Here is a 14,755-nt window from a genome sequence, read left to right on the forward strand (position 1 = left end):
CGACGCATAAAAAGTGATTAAGTAAACAAAAGCAGCCGCAACGGCAGCATCGGCATCGACTCCAATGGAATCAAACAATAGAACGCAACGAGGAGGAGCGCAAGTGGAGGGCAGAGAACTCTGTCTGGAGAGGAGCATCAACCTCGAGTGGGGTAATGTGTCTGCTCAATCAGAGTGTCAAGTAGTTAAGGTAAACATGCCACAAATATCTATTCAAGAGCGCCACGAAGGTGACTAAATCAGGATCTGGAAGGGGATGGGGGAAACTAAAAAAAGATTGAGGCGCTGAGAAAAATATTTTGAGCTTCAGCTACACGTACTCTCTTAACTATTTCCAGATTGAGAGCTCATCGGAGTATTTAAAGGTAACGACAGATTTTAGCTTAAATATTTTTCACTGAATATTTCCACCTTTCGAAAAAAGTCAATCTTGATTATTAATCTACTCTCCAATCTGTGGCAATCCCTTACTATTAATGCTAGAAACTTAACAAGAGATTTAAGAGCTTCAAAGTTTCCAAGTCACGTTGCATCTTTGGCGTTTAGTGCTGGTGCTCAGACCAACCCCAACTAGTTTCAATTAGCCTGCCACTTTAATCAAACTCGCAAATTGTTTTTTATTCTCTACCCCCTTTTTCTGGCCAAGATTGAGTTGTCCTGACCAACCGGTTAACGGGTTGAAAAAGAGCTCCCAGCTCCATCAGCTGCATCTCCGTTGCGGCTGCCTTGTCGCCTAAGCCGCTTTTAAAGTCATTTTACATTTAATACAGTTTTAATTGAGTGAGCAGGAGCATCAGGCTCCGGCCCCATCCATAAATCAAAATGCTTAACGAGAGATGATAACAATTTAAGTGACGATAGTCAGACGATGACGATGCGCCCATGTTACGGGTTGGTATGAAATGTTGCCCGTCGGCTCTTCGATGTTCACTTCAAGAGGGTGATTACGACGAATTGGTTTCTGGTTTGCGACCCACAGGGGAAAACACTTTGGAAACTCTATCTCTGCGCTGATCTATATCTTTAATAGCTTCGGGTTGATCGTTTTTTTTGGGCACCTTTAATAGACGTAATTTCAGCTCTATATTTGTTTTTTAAGGGGGAAATTCGGTTCGGTTCACTCATGAAGCTTATATCAAATCATTACTTCGCTCTTTGTAAATATAGTACAAATATCGAGGCATATACAAATACACTGGATGGAAATCTGCATGCGCAACACCATTATTTCTAGTGTACTCCAAAGGCCTGTGTGCGAAAAGCTGTCATTTTCTTTCCGCTTATTGAATAGTTAGACGAGGCGTTACACCATGACTAGAATCTATCAAAATGTTATTAAAAAAATGGCGAAACCAAGAGAAAGGAGTTGGAGAACGTCTTGGCCATCATCGCATCATCATCAGGTTCTAACTGTGCTGCAGATTTTATGCAAATTAATGACATGCACTAATGGAGCCTGACTTGTGCAAAATAACGAAATTGTGCATAGAGAAATCGATTAGACGGAGCGATGGGGTATTGTTTGGGGTACCAGGAAAGTACCAGGAAATTGTCGTCTTTGATTTTTGAGTGAGTTCAAAATCCGCCCCTGGCCACGTAGCTATGTAATCGAAGAAGAAAGATGATTGCCGCAATTAATACAAAGAAAAATATTTGTGAATCACTCAGTGCGGTCGCAATCTCCTTGGCATTTCTCCACCTCCCATCGGTTTCTTCTTAAAAGCCCAAAAGCAAATAGAGCTAAACAATCCGCTGAAACAAATAAACAAAGCCACTGACTGCGACCGACGACAAGCCTTTTGCCATATAAAGACCCGACCGAGGAAAAAAGAAAAATCGCTGAATTTGTAATATAATCAAAATGTGAAAATGTTTTAAAGGTAAAGTCAACAATGGAATGAAGCTCAGTCGAGTCGAGTGGTGCAGCTGTCCGATTCGGGTTTGGATTTGCCTACCTATGCACAAGAGATGGTTTATGATTACCACACCGAGCACGAGTATCTGTCAGATACCGGCTACAGTCACAATATCACTCACAGATACCCATACAAATACAGATACAGATACATTTACGGATACGGATACAGGCGCAAATAAAATCAAGCGTGAAAAGAAACCCAAACAATAAAACAATCAACCCGATGATATGCCACAAATATACAGATACTTGGGCGCTAGGGTGGACCTGTCTTGTGGAGATATTTGAAAAACATGTAGACGTACTTCTTTAAATAGAACATGGCTTGGAATTTACCAGAGCGAGGTTAATTTCAACTGTAGTTAGATTACAAAAGAACCTAACCACGCCATTTTCCCATTGATTTCTTGAAATTTGTATTTGAAAGCCAATTTACTTCTGTATTGCAAAAATCACAGGTCCGCCGTAAACTGCATTAGTGGCTATAGAAAAAAACATAATAAGGGAGGACAGATATTCTCATAAGCAACGTATATATCAGATCGTGAAAAGTATACGAAAGAAGCATATGCAATATCTTCATTTGGAAACTTTACTCTGCCACTCCCGTGGAAATTGTCGACAAAAATCGCAATGAAAAAATGCGAGAAAAATTTGCAACAGACGGTGACAGAAAAAATATGATTTTAGTCTGCAAGCTGGCTGATAACAGAAGAGGAAAAAATAAATATTTAAAAGCAAGTCGGAAACTGACGTTGCATAAGAGGCAAAAATGCTGTCAAGTGCCTCCCCTATAAAGTGGTCCAAAAAGATCAACTTTTGGACATGTTTTTCAAGTTGGCCCAACTTGGCACGCAAATCGCTTGAAACAAAGAGGAGAAAGGGAAATGCATTTTGTATACCATATACACGGGGGAAATAAAACTGCGATTGGGTTAGCTGGAAGAAATTGTGTTCTGTTTGCGATAAGGAGAGAAATCCCACTGATGTTGATGAAACGCACAAACATGTGTTCTATACGATCAGCAGCAGAAAATAAACGATGAAATGGAAATGTTTTGAATAGATTAGCCGAGAGCTGCAATCGAGGAAAATAGAAAATAAAGGTTTGGGTCGACAGAGGAAAATGGGTCATCGAACTTAATTTATCTAGAATTTAGGAAATCGACCAATAATCTGGATTCATTCCCGAGTTTCCCGGCCCAATTCTCCCATTTGCATGAAATGTATATCGACAGACCCTTCCACCTGTCGGTGGTATTGGGTAACCCAAAGTCTTCCAACCACATCAGGTCGAAAGGAAACCAATCCACATGGTACTAACACTTTTTCTCATCTACTTCAGCCGGTGCTGCTGACACCTTTCATTGAGCTTTGTGGGCATATTAATTGTGGCAACTGAATCCAACTGAATCTTGCAGCTCCCACACAGCCGCAGAGGCAATTCAATTACAACACTTGCGAGCCACACAGAGATTCGACATCGAGTACGAGCGGAAAACCACAGCACCACACCCGTGCGATGCGTCGAGTTAGGTATCATAAGTAACCCACCGACCCGAAACCCACCGAGTGGCAACAGCCTCTGGTTGCCCCACTGGCCCACAGAGTTGGGAACCTCCAGTTTGGAGCAGCAGTGCAACACAGCTGCGTTTGGCCAACTTACGCAACATTTGTGCATAGTTTTTATACATCTCGATTGCTTTTTGCGCTGCCAGTCGATCGGTGTGCAAATTTGTAGACTCCATTTGAAAGGTGATTAGGTGGGCCACCATGGGGTTAGCGTGGCAACGAGGGGGAGCGGGAAGGTTAACGCTCATCAATTAGCAATTGTTGTTTGTTTCGTTGATTAACTCGGGTAATCAACGTTTTTGTTGTGCTTGAAAACTCGTAGGTGTGCAGTAAATAATCGACTACATTTTTAATGGAAATTCCAGTTATAGTTAGTTTTAGACTTTTACATTCCTTTGGTTTCCTAGTATTTCGGACAAAGGCATAACAGATATCGAAAATATTTCTGATTGGAAAACAAGGTGGAGCACTGCCTAATGAGGGCCCACTGTACTGTAGTACCCGAATCCTCGTTGCTGTATCTCGTTTGGTGTGCGAGTGTTTGCAGCTGGGTCATAAAATAGCAATGAAGGAGCAATAGTGCTTGAAATTTTTGTTTAAATTTATGCCCAGATATGTGGCTCACATTTGGTCAGCGCTCGAAGTGTTTTCCTATGCGCCGCTGCTGCGGAGCAAATCGGCGTGGATCGCCGTCTTTGGGGTGGGTCGGTCAAAGGTTAGCCAGGCCAATAGTTGCACTTACGCCGCTCCCTCCCTTCCACCCGTTCATTGAACCACTTAACAGGCTTTTTAGCACTTGGCTGCATTTCATTAAATTGAATTTTCCCAGCCGTCAGCAGAGGAGTGTGTCTGAGTGAGCGGGTGAGTTCGAGTGGCGTGGCGTGGCATGGCGTGGAGCAGCGCCAGGAAAAACCGAGTTCAAAGTGTTTGGAAAAGCTTTCCATTTTGTATTATTGCCAGGTTGCTGCTGTAGCCTCCACCTGGTTAACCTAGTTAGTCAAAGTTTGTTGTTTGATGTGCCAGTTATTTTCGGCGCCAAAGTGCCGGCGCAAATGTAATTTTGGCATTTACAATTTAAAAACTGATAGTACCCTACTAAAAGCTAATTGCCCGAGAACAAATTGAGTTTTCCTTAGGAATTTGTTGTGACTACTAGAAAATAAACGCATTTAGTGGGTTTGTTACACAATTGATCAATAACACAGCAACCCTTTAATAAGCTATTTAAGTTAACTTACTTTTTATACCCGTTACTCGTAGATTAAAAGGGAATACTTGATTCGTTGAAAAGTATGTCACAGGCAAAAGGAAACGTTTCCGACCATATAAAGTATAATATTAATAATAATATAATATTTTATCATTATTTCCCCAATTTCTTATTCCCCCCTTTGATAAATCATTTAAAACCCATCAGATTACCCACATTCGTAATCATAACAATTTCCCTCTATTTCCCAATCAATTACAAGCACAATTGCGGGTTATTCATTAGATTTACCGAGCATTAGTCTACTGGAAATCACAATCACAGAACAAATTTGCCTGCCCAGATTGTCTTATCAGTAGTTTATACCTTGAAAATTGAGTCATGGACTCTATTTTCAATGTTGACGGCCAAAGTGTTTATATGCCAGAGATAAGCGGGTGATGAAATTGTGCAAAAAATATAATTTTGGCATATGTGGGGCTCGAAATGGGTGTATACGCTTTATTCAATAAAACACAAATGTGTTGTGCGATAATGACGTCACTTTTGCGTGTCAACAATTTCCGGTTCCTTCGAAAATGCCCATCAATTTTAGGGGTGTGTGTGTGTGTATTATTACTTCCCGGGTTTATATTCTAATTAATTGAGAGCAAGAGTGAGCCCTCCACAGCTGTCAAATTGCGATCCCCATTTCGGTAATTGGAAATTAAATGAATTAAGCGGAAAGACAGATAGGGAGGTCCACAACAAAAAAGAAACTTCCAACCGCAACACGACTGCGGGTCAACGGGTTCGCTTTTTAGTTTATATTCCCATCTCCCCAGATTGTGTGCGCAATTATATGGGCAATACTAGGGACAATAAAGCATACACATACATATATGTTCCGATGTCACATTACAAGTCAATATGCAGATAAGGGTCCGCCAGCAGCTATAGAAGAAGCTAAGGCTGTATCGTCAGTTAGATAGGTTCAATTCCCTTTGGAAAACAGACAAAGACTTTTCTCTGTTGCTTGCAGCAAATTATGCATGCAAAATTACAAAACTTTCACTCATAAATTAATTGTTCAACAGCAACAACGAAAAAAATAGACTGGCGAAACAAACTAAACAAACTAAATATGCCCTGGTGGCCAACGAAATCGTGGAATTCCGTATAAAAATCTCTGAGTAATCAGCGAAATGTTTGCATATTTAATCAAACCATAAATATTAAAACATTCGCTTATTGCCAAAGTTAACCTTGTAGGCAAAACAACACACCATACTTATGGCAATTGCTGAATAATGGCGAAACATAAAGATAAAGAGAGCTATCTCATTTGCTGATTTGTGGGCGGTAATTTGGATATATGGGCTTCAAAGTTTATTTGGAAAAGTAGGTCAAGTGTCCATCAACACTGAGGAAAAGCTATTTGAAGCGAGTTGAGTTTGAATCCATATTTGGGAAGATATACAAAGCATTTGTTTTACATAGATAGATATTAAAATGTAGTTACGATGTGTTTCGCATACATCACAAAAGCATTCGCATCACTATGTGAATCATTGTTTTTGTGATAAGAAAATAAAGAAAAATGTAATCCCCTGTTAAGCAGAACTCTTCAAATACATTCTCACATATACGCTAATCTGATGTTCCTGGTATTCAAAATGAACTAATCAGCAAATGAAATAGGGTAGCACATTTTCACATTTGTTTTTGCCTTTCGGCCGAAAGACCGACCTCTGAACAACCTTTTTTTAATAGTGTTTGTGGTTTCAGTTTGCAGGAGAAGGCAGACCACAAAAATTTCACACGCCGCCTTCGAAAGTGATAAATTTTCAACTTCCAACATGCATTTATAATTTGAGCCAAAAACAAAAGCTGTTAAAAACTAAATAAAAACAGAGGGGCCACAAAAAACAAAAAAAAAACAGCAACCCACGCAGACTGATTATAAAAACTGCATAACTTAGCAGCTTCGACACCAACTCACTGGCCATCAAGAAGAAGCGCAACTTCCCAAGGTCGTTACTGGGTGCCCACACATATGGATATGTAGACATCCATACACACCATCTACACCTATGTATAAGCCACATTCCCCCACCTCGACTCTGATACGATGACTTTCCCATCGCCGTTTGCTGCGGCTAGCAAAATGTGCCTTTCTTTTATTTTTCGCACCTGGCGAAAACACTCGAAAACGTAAACCCAAAATCCCATTTATTGTTTTGGCACAAAAAAAAGTTGCGGGGCAGGGAGCTAGTTGCGTGCACAGGTTGCCTTGTCAATGAAAAAGTGTCAGGGCTAGAGATTTAATTAAGCGAACAAAGCGAAGCAGCCAGCCCGAAATCAGCTAACCGAATGCCCAAAAGCCAAAATACAGAGCAATCGCAGAGTTAGTGAACCTCCACTAAAAATACAATGAGCGGGAAATAGCGCAGAAAATGCAGGGAATGGCTAAAGATAGCGAGGGAATCATTTAAATATTTGTGAAACAAGGAAAGAGAAAGGAGACTTCGATACACTGCTATAAACTAACGAGAATTTATAGCACTTCAAGTTGATTTAAATACAGCTTTAACATGACTACAGACATTCCTTCGAAAGAGTAACATTCTCTAAAAATTCACTTAGTTTTAGGATTAAGTGCGTAACTGAAGACTACATATAGATACCAATTTTATACCTTTTGGTAGACTGACAGCTTTAGTTTTTCTTTGCGTGTACCCGCTCTGTGAACGTGTCAATGACTTGTGTTCGCTTAAATGCTTTTGGAGCCTACCCAACAGATACTATTTGCGTAATAATTAGTTTTATTTTGTATCTGTGACATTGAGAGCGCCTTTTATGCTTTTTTGGACACTCGTGCACTAATTGCGTTCTCTTTTATGGGCCCAAAGTCTTTGTGTAAGTAGTTTCTCCTCTGTATTTTGCTGTGTTTCTGGCTATTGCTCTGGCTGTGGCTTCCTGCTTGATTTGTTTATTGGCTTTAATGTATTTTGCATGTTTAGCTTGTCGTGTTTTATTTTTATTGACTGCCCTGTACTGCAGTTTCTGCCACTGCCTTTGCCTCTTCAGCTTCAGTTTATTTCTGCCTGGCTGCGCCTGCGCCGTTGGTTAATTTCTTTCCCCCCATTTATTTGCTTGCGTGCTTTATTATCATGTCTCGCTCATAAATATGTATTGTGGTCTTGCTGTCTGCACTTGTCTGTCTCCAACTGGAGCTCCACCTCCTCGCAAGCCTACTCCACCTCCATCTTCTCCACCGCCTCCTCCTCAATCCATCTGCTTCCTTCTCGAGTTCCCCGTAATTGGGTCAAAGTTCGCCCAGCTATGAAAAATGTTAATTATACGACAACTGTGGGCCGCTGTCGTTGTTATTATTGTGTGGGCGGAAAATAACGGGAGCCAAGCCCCAAAAATAACATTTATAAACATTGCGGAAATTGGGCTTTGTGTGTGTTGTTTGAATGCCAACACGTTCATATGCACTCGGATCACTTAGAACATGAGGAATATATTATGAAATAAACTACAGTTCAAGGAAAAATTATTCAGTAATTTGATTTATAGTTTTAATCTCCGAGCTTTTTTAATATTTCCTTAGCGATAAGAAAATGCCACAATTAGAAGAGAACAAAAATCTCCCAACCAACTTTTTGTGTGATGAACTAAAAGTATATTTGACAGCTACGCTGCACGTGAACTTCTTTCGCATTTGTTAACTTTTGTAAAGTTTCTTTGTCTGAACTTTGCCTCCTGGCCAGCGTCTTCAATTTCCAGTTGACCACGTTTGAAGTCAGACTTCTCATTATAAGTTCCACAGCCACACAGCTAAAAATCAGTGCACTTGGCATAAGTCCGTTAACACGTTGCACTTGTACGTGTTCCCCGGAACCGCATGTGGCTAACGATCCTCCCCCACTTCGCCACTCCTCCGCAGCGATTCCCTTCCATTTCAGCTCCTCTGACTCAGTGGACGACAGTTTGGCCAGCTTATTAAGTGCGATAAAACGCAAACAACACACAGCGCAGTTGGTTTAAAAATCGAGTTATCAATAAAACGGAAGTGCCCTAAACAAAACGAACATGAAAGCGAAAGCAAAACGGGCAGACAGATAGTCATAAATCAATGGAGCTTTGCGTAAAGATTCCCAGAAACGAAATTAAATCATGCTAAAGATCGTCATTGACTGGAACTCGGATCGAATGGTGTTCGAAATACCCAAAAAGAAAAAACACCCAGACCAAAATGAAATTATGATTAAGCAGCAGGCCAAATGGCAAAAATTGGTCAACACGGCTCTGTGACGTTTGATAAGCTGCTGGGGCCAAAAAGGTGGCTCTCGTCTCGAATTGCGGCTCAATAACCAAAGCGAATGTAAACCGGTTGGACAGTCAGTCAGTCAGTAAGCAATCGGCGTAATGTCGGCTAAAACCACTGCCAAATAAATACCAACGAAATGAGACATACAACGAGCAAGTGGATGGACGCCCATCCGTTACTTTTTAAGTGCGTCCGAGTTCCTAGTCACATGCAGATACAGACACAGATACAGATACATATACAACTACACAATCAGAATCAGATACACAAAGTATCTGGGGGCATTACTCATGCTAATTTCACACAGATGCTCGGCCACTGCGGAATAATGAACTACTTAAAGCGCGAAAGACGTCGCCGAGTTGAGTTAACAAGTTTTCAAAGAACTGCGGGTACACAGTAAAGAAGATTTGTGCCTTGTTTAATTTTCCATACGCAGAAAAATACATTTCAATGGTATTGATTGGTTGTTCACGGACACATTTTGCCAAGTGTTTTACGATTTGATCTGCGGAACCCTAACCACTTCAGTTGTGTGGGAGATTTCAATTGAGTGGCATTTCTTTGGCAAAATTTCAGGCCATAAACATATGAAATTACAGAGATTTTTGAAAGCTGCCAGTGCCAATTGATTGACAGCAGAATTTCGTGAAATGGTGTAACCGATAGAGCTTAATCCACCCAGAAAACCATATAAGGGGAACACGTGAAAGAGCTGGTCATTCCGATGAATTAAATATAAATAGATGTGTATGAAAAGGAGATAATAAATATATGAATACCCATGTATAATAACCTTGAAGGTAGAAATGGAAATTCACTGGCTTGATTACTCATTCTCCGGATATGCAAACTCTGATGATTAACTTGCACAAAGTCAAACGCTTAGATTAGATGAGAAATCAAGAACTATACACAATATTGTGAGATTGTATTTCAGGGTCTTTAGTAAGCTTTCTGCCTTGCAATATAATGTTTCTTCACTTTTTAAAACGCCTAACTTTAGATATTTAGGCGAATAAAGAGCTTGTTGATTTCAGTTCTTTTAGATTGTACTAGTTTGACTTTAAAAAACAAGCCCTTCTCCAAATTTAGTTTTAAATTGTTTTCAACAGTTGTAAAACTTTATGGCGCCGAAATTACTCCTTTTCATACAGTTTAAAACTATTTTTTTCAAATCAAATTACCCACTTCGAGGGCATAAAAATACTTTAGCATCTGTAGAGGCGATAAACAACAACTTGAGGCAAATCCAGCAGCAACGGCAACTCAATTTGGTTGCATTCATCACAGAGATGCCGGCGGCGACCCCCACAAAGTGCAACAGCAACATGCAACAGTAACAGCAACAACAGCAGCACTATGAACGCCCAAGCACCACAACAACAACAGCAACCCAAACTTGCCGTTGGCCTCCCAAGCGGCGCATGCCACACTTTTTCCGCTTTTTCTGATTTTCCAACAGCTAACGGTAATTTACAAAAGCAATGTCTATTTTTGTACCGCCGCCGCCACCGCTGCTGCTGCTGCTGCTGCTACTGCACAATTGTATCTTGCAGATACATTTTAAACTTATAATTTAAATACAAGCACAAAGTCAAGGCATTGTTTAGCTGCGCAATTATGATGATGCTTGTTCCTGTTGTTTCCCTTCATACCCTTCCAAATGGTATACCAAATTCGTGAATTAAGTCAGAATTTTTAAAAATGTGTCTATAAAGTTGATCATTTGTTTATTATTTTTTATTTTATATTACCTAACCTAAAACTTATTAAACTCAATTTGAAAGAGCATTCAAACTTCGCTTTTGATGCATTTGACCTCCCTTTTTATTCTTTCTATTATTATTTCCACTATCACTAAAAACCCGGCAGGCGTAAGGCCAGAAAAATGTGTTAATGTGTGAGAAGAATCCGTTCTCGGAATTTGTTTTTTGGCTTGTAGTCATTTTTTGTTTTGTTCGCCGCTTTAAGTTATTAGACATCATAGCGGACACAAACTAATTAAAGCGACCAGAACAAGACGGAAGATGAGGCGTCGCCCTGTAGATACGGATGCAGATAGATACATATCGCTTTTGCAAAGGAAAAACATTGCAAAACTAAAGCAAAACGCAGTCAAGCATAAACTCTAACGATTGCTAATTATAAAGAGGCTAAGTGACTCTCAGAAGCCAAAAGTCTGAGATCATTGCTCTCTCAACGAAAATTTGCTTATGAAAAGAAAGCCGTAAAAACTTCACACGAGCAAAATATCAGCACGAAAATAGCCAGCTAAACGCCAAGTAAATAACAGCTAATAAAATATAACGATTTGCTTACCTTGTAGACCTGACCGTAGGTGCCATTGCCCACAACTTCGATGAGTTCAAAGATGCCAGCTGGATCCTGAAAAAAAAGAATGTGGAGAACATGAGTGATGAACTAACTAGGGAAAATCAATCTGGAAACGCCCAAATGAAATCCTTTCTGTTTATTCTGCCCAGCTGCCAAACACACAGCAAACAAAGAACCCTCGAGCCCCTCTTTTTTCGGAGCCCGCACCACTTAAACAACCTTTAAACACGAACCAGGCCAGGTTTTTCCTTTGTTTCTGGGTTGTTTTCAAACAAATTATTAAGGCATAACAATACAAATAAGGAGAGACAAGTCCGCAGAGGCACTCGCACTGCGCTAAAAATATAAAATCCTCGATTTCCAAATTCCGATTTGGAATCCCCCCATTCCATTCTACCCCAACCCATCGCATCCCATCTGATATCCCTTATTCCACTTTCATGCCCATTCTCGGTTCCCAAAAGCCATACAAATTGCATGCGAGTTCATTGACACGCAACTCGTGACACGGCGTGACACGAAAACAAGAAGAGGAGGCACAATGCTTTCTATTTTTATTGGAGCGCAGGTGATGGCGGAGCAGGGCGAAAATGGGGTACTGGGATTACAAAGACGTCCAGAACGACAGGTAAGGCAAATGCCAATTAAAATAACGACAAAAACAAGAACGCCGCCATTTCAACAGGTAACTGACTTTTTCGACAGCCCCAGTTGACGCTTAAAGGTTCGAGAGGTTGTGGGTTAAGAGCCACGAGGCGCACATAAAGAAATTGGGCTCAATAAATATTGATTTAATAGGCTTATGTAGCTATTCTCGGAAAATTATTATGGCTTTATGATAGACCTATTGTCCTGAGACAACGAAGATAATATTATGCAGGCTCTGGCCAAGTAACATTAAGGGAAACATCAACATGACGGGAGCTATGACATGCTACAATTTTGTTCTATCGTAATGAAATAGCCAACTTTTTATAAACTAATCCTTCAATTTCAGTGTAGATGGATAAGAAAAGTTAGTAAGCTGCAGTTAGTGCTCCAAATTCAGTTTGTGCAAAAGTTCTACAAAAAGTTCAGCAGGAACTCAAAAGAAGGTTGATTGAAGTCTTCCAAGCTTGGGAAAATCGTTCATTATTGACAGGAGAATGGTATTAGGAAAATATATCGTGGAATATTACTCTTGGCATCCTCAAACGATTGATTTATGGCGTATCATAAGTTGTCAGCTTTATGCAGCTTTAATCCCCCTCAAACGAACTGCAGTTTTCCATCCCCTGTGTGGATTCACCCATAATTTTTCACAGGGTGGAAGCTCCTTAAGCTGCAGGAATTAGAGAGCAAAAGACAAAAAGTCAACAACCAAAAAAAAAGATGTAGTAAAAGTAAAGTAAAAAACCACGAAATAAACAAATGGGGAAAAATCTAAGAGAGGGGGTGTCGGAAAAGCTGAAGAACTATGGAAGCCGCTTTGAGTAGATTTATGGCTGCACCCCCAACCCTTTTCTACCACTCGAGACCCAGAAAAGTGTGTCAAACACATGCGATAAAGGGAAAGGCAGGGAAAAGCCAAAAACAAGAGAGAAAACAGCCCAGAGACAAAGGAAACGTGCTGGGAGTGCGACGGCAATTACTGCTATTTATGGCTGATTACTTCACGTTGTAAAAATCAATTAAAAATTCACAAAAAATGAACTAACTGAATGGAGAGGAAAACGACAATGAGCACCGAGGGAAAAGTATCTGCTGGTACCACTCCATGACTCATTAGCGTTGACATGTTAAGCAACACAGAAACAAATGCCACCAAATGAGCAGCCCAATGGAGGAGTGGTGGGGAGCGGGGAAGACCGGGTTCAGGTAGCCGTTAGAAAAAAGTTCTAGTCGGTGGTCAGCGATCGCACACTGCGAGAAATTATCACGAAACTGTTTTGTATTTCGTTTTGTGCAATCTTAAGCGGTACTCGCTCTGCTTTTGGGCTTTCTAAACTTAAGTAGTTGTTTGTAGATCTGATAAATTCTTAACTACGTTTTAGATTTTTCCCAGTGTAGATTTGGTTACAGTTATCAGTAACCAGCAGGCAAAACAGGCTGGTTCGGATGTTGTTGGCACTGTAGGCACTGTAGCTTATTCCTGTCGCTCTCTTTGGAAATTGTCCAGCTGCCGCCACATGTGTGCCCCTACCCCCACCCCTCCCACCGACTAACTCCCCCCTTCCAAACCCACCTTTTTTGCCTTTTGTTTGCCTTTCCTCTCAGCCCCCATCATATTGTTGTTGCTGCCCCGGCCGCTGTTTGTTTTTGTATTTGTCCAAACGGGTACAACTAAAACTAAAACTAAACAACCCGTTGGAGGCCGAAAGATCGAGTCGCCGACCAACGCAGTCGCTGGCGGTACAGTGAAGTTTGCTTCAGGAAAACCTTTGATATTGTTAGACTAGAGATTTCAATCCGATTTCCAAAAACTACTTCAAATAAGTATGTTTTTTTTATAGATAAAACAAGTTTTAGAGTATAATAGTCTACAATTTTAAGTTCTGTACATATGCATTAAATACAATTTCTTGGTCGGCAAATCCCTGTCTTTGGCTAGTTGCTTCATTATTACAGTTTGCTTGGCCTGGCAAACTGGAATTTTGTGAGTTGTTTTGTTTTGCTTTGTTTGTCTAAAAGCGCAGAACTCCCTCCCCCCTTCCAGTTGGCCCGTTTCCCCTACAAAAGGCTTGGCCCAGTTAGCAGTAAAAAATGCAAAGAGCAGGAGAGTGGCTTAAAACAGGACTGACGGCATATTAGGACGCCCATGCAATTCAATCGAGCTGGCTTATGCAGATGCAGTGGCTGCACTAGGAAAAATGTATGAAATGTTTAGTAAACCTTGGAAATATTCCAATTATAACTAGGAAACTGTGCCAAACCATTTATATTTGTTAAACGACATCTTTTTAGTTTAGATTCACTTTGATTAAATCTTCAATTAAGTTGAGTAAGTGTGTTAAATATTTTTTCGCAGTGACCCAAACTATTTGTCTTTGGTGGCTTAATTTGAGTGGGTCGCGTGGCCAATTCGATTAGGATGCACTCAGCTGACGTCACGAAGCCCATTTACCTACTTTTTGGGTATCAGCACATGAAGCCAACTGCGATTAGAGCTGATAACTTAACGACCGATTTCCACAGATCCACATGGAAAACAAAATGATTTCCCAATACCGCAGGGAAATTTGCTTCTATAAACACACGTTCGATAGCGATGAGATGCCTCTTCCCGAACTTTATAAAAAGTATTTCCCGAGGACCGGGGCCAATGTTGATTTAACCCACAAAAACAGAAACATGTGTGGATTTTTTCCACTCCTCAGAGCAAATTGCAGCGCAGACGGACACATGGCAACCGAACAAATGT

General features: G+C 40.6%; 1 protein-coding gene across 11 annotated transcripts in view; it reads right to left on the reverse strand.

Moving 5' to 3' along the window:
* Positions 1-14,755, reverse strand: part of LOC6546242 (serine/threonine-protein kinase mig-15) — a 31,428-nt gene that overhangs the window by 13,118 nt on the left and 3,555 nt on the right. For all 11 annotated transcript variants that reach the window (XM_001971253.3, XM_026977961.1, XM_026977964.1 and 8 more), the window contains exon 3: positions 11,341-11,406. In XM_001971253.3, the coding sequence (XP_001971289.2) occupies positions 11,341-11,406 (66 nt within the window). The remainder of the gene's footprint in view (positions 1-11,340; positions 11,407-14,755) is intronic.

This window comes from Drosophila erecta, unplaced genomic scaffold (genome assembly GCF_003286155.1).
Source record: "Drosophila erecta strain 14021-0224.00,06,07 unplaced genomic scaffold, DereRS2 tig00000021-arrow-pilon, whole genome shotgun sequence".
Classification (NCBI taxonomy): Eukaryota; Metazoa; Arthropoda; class Insecta; order Diptera; family Drosophilidae; genus Drosophila; species Drosophila erecta.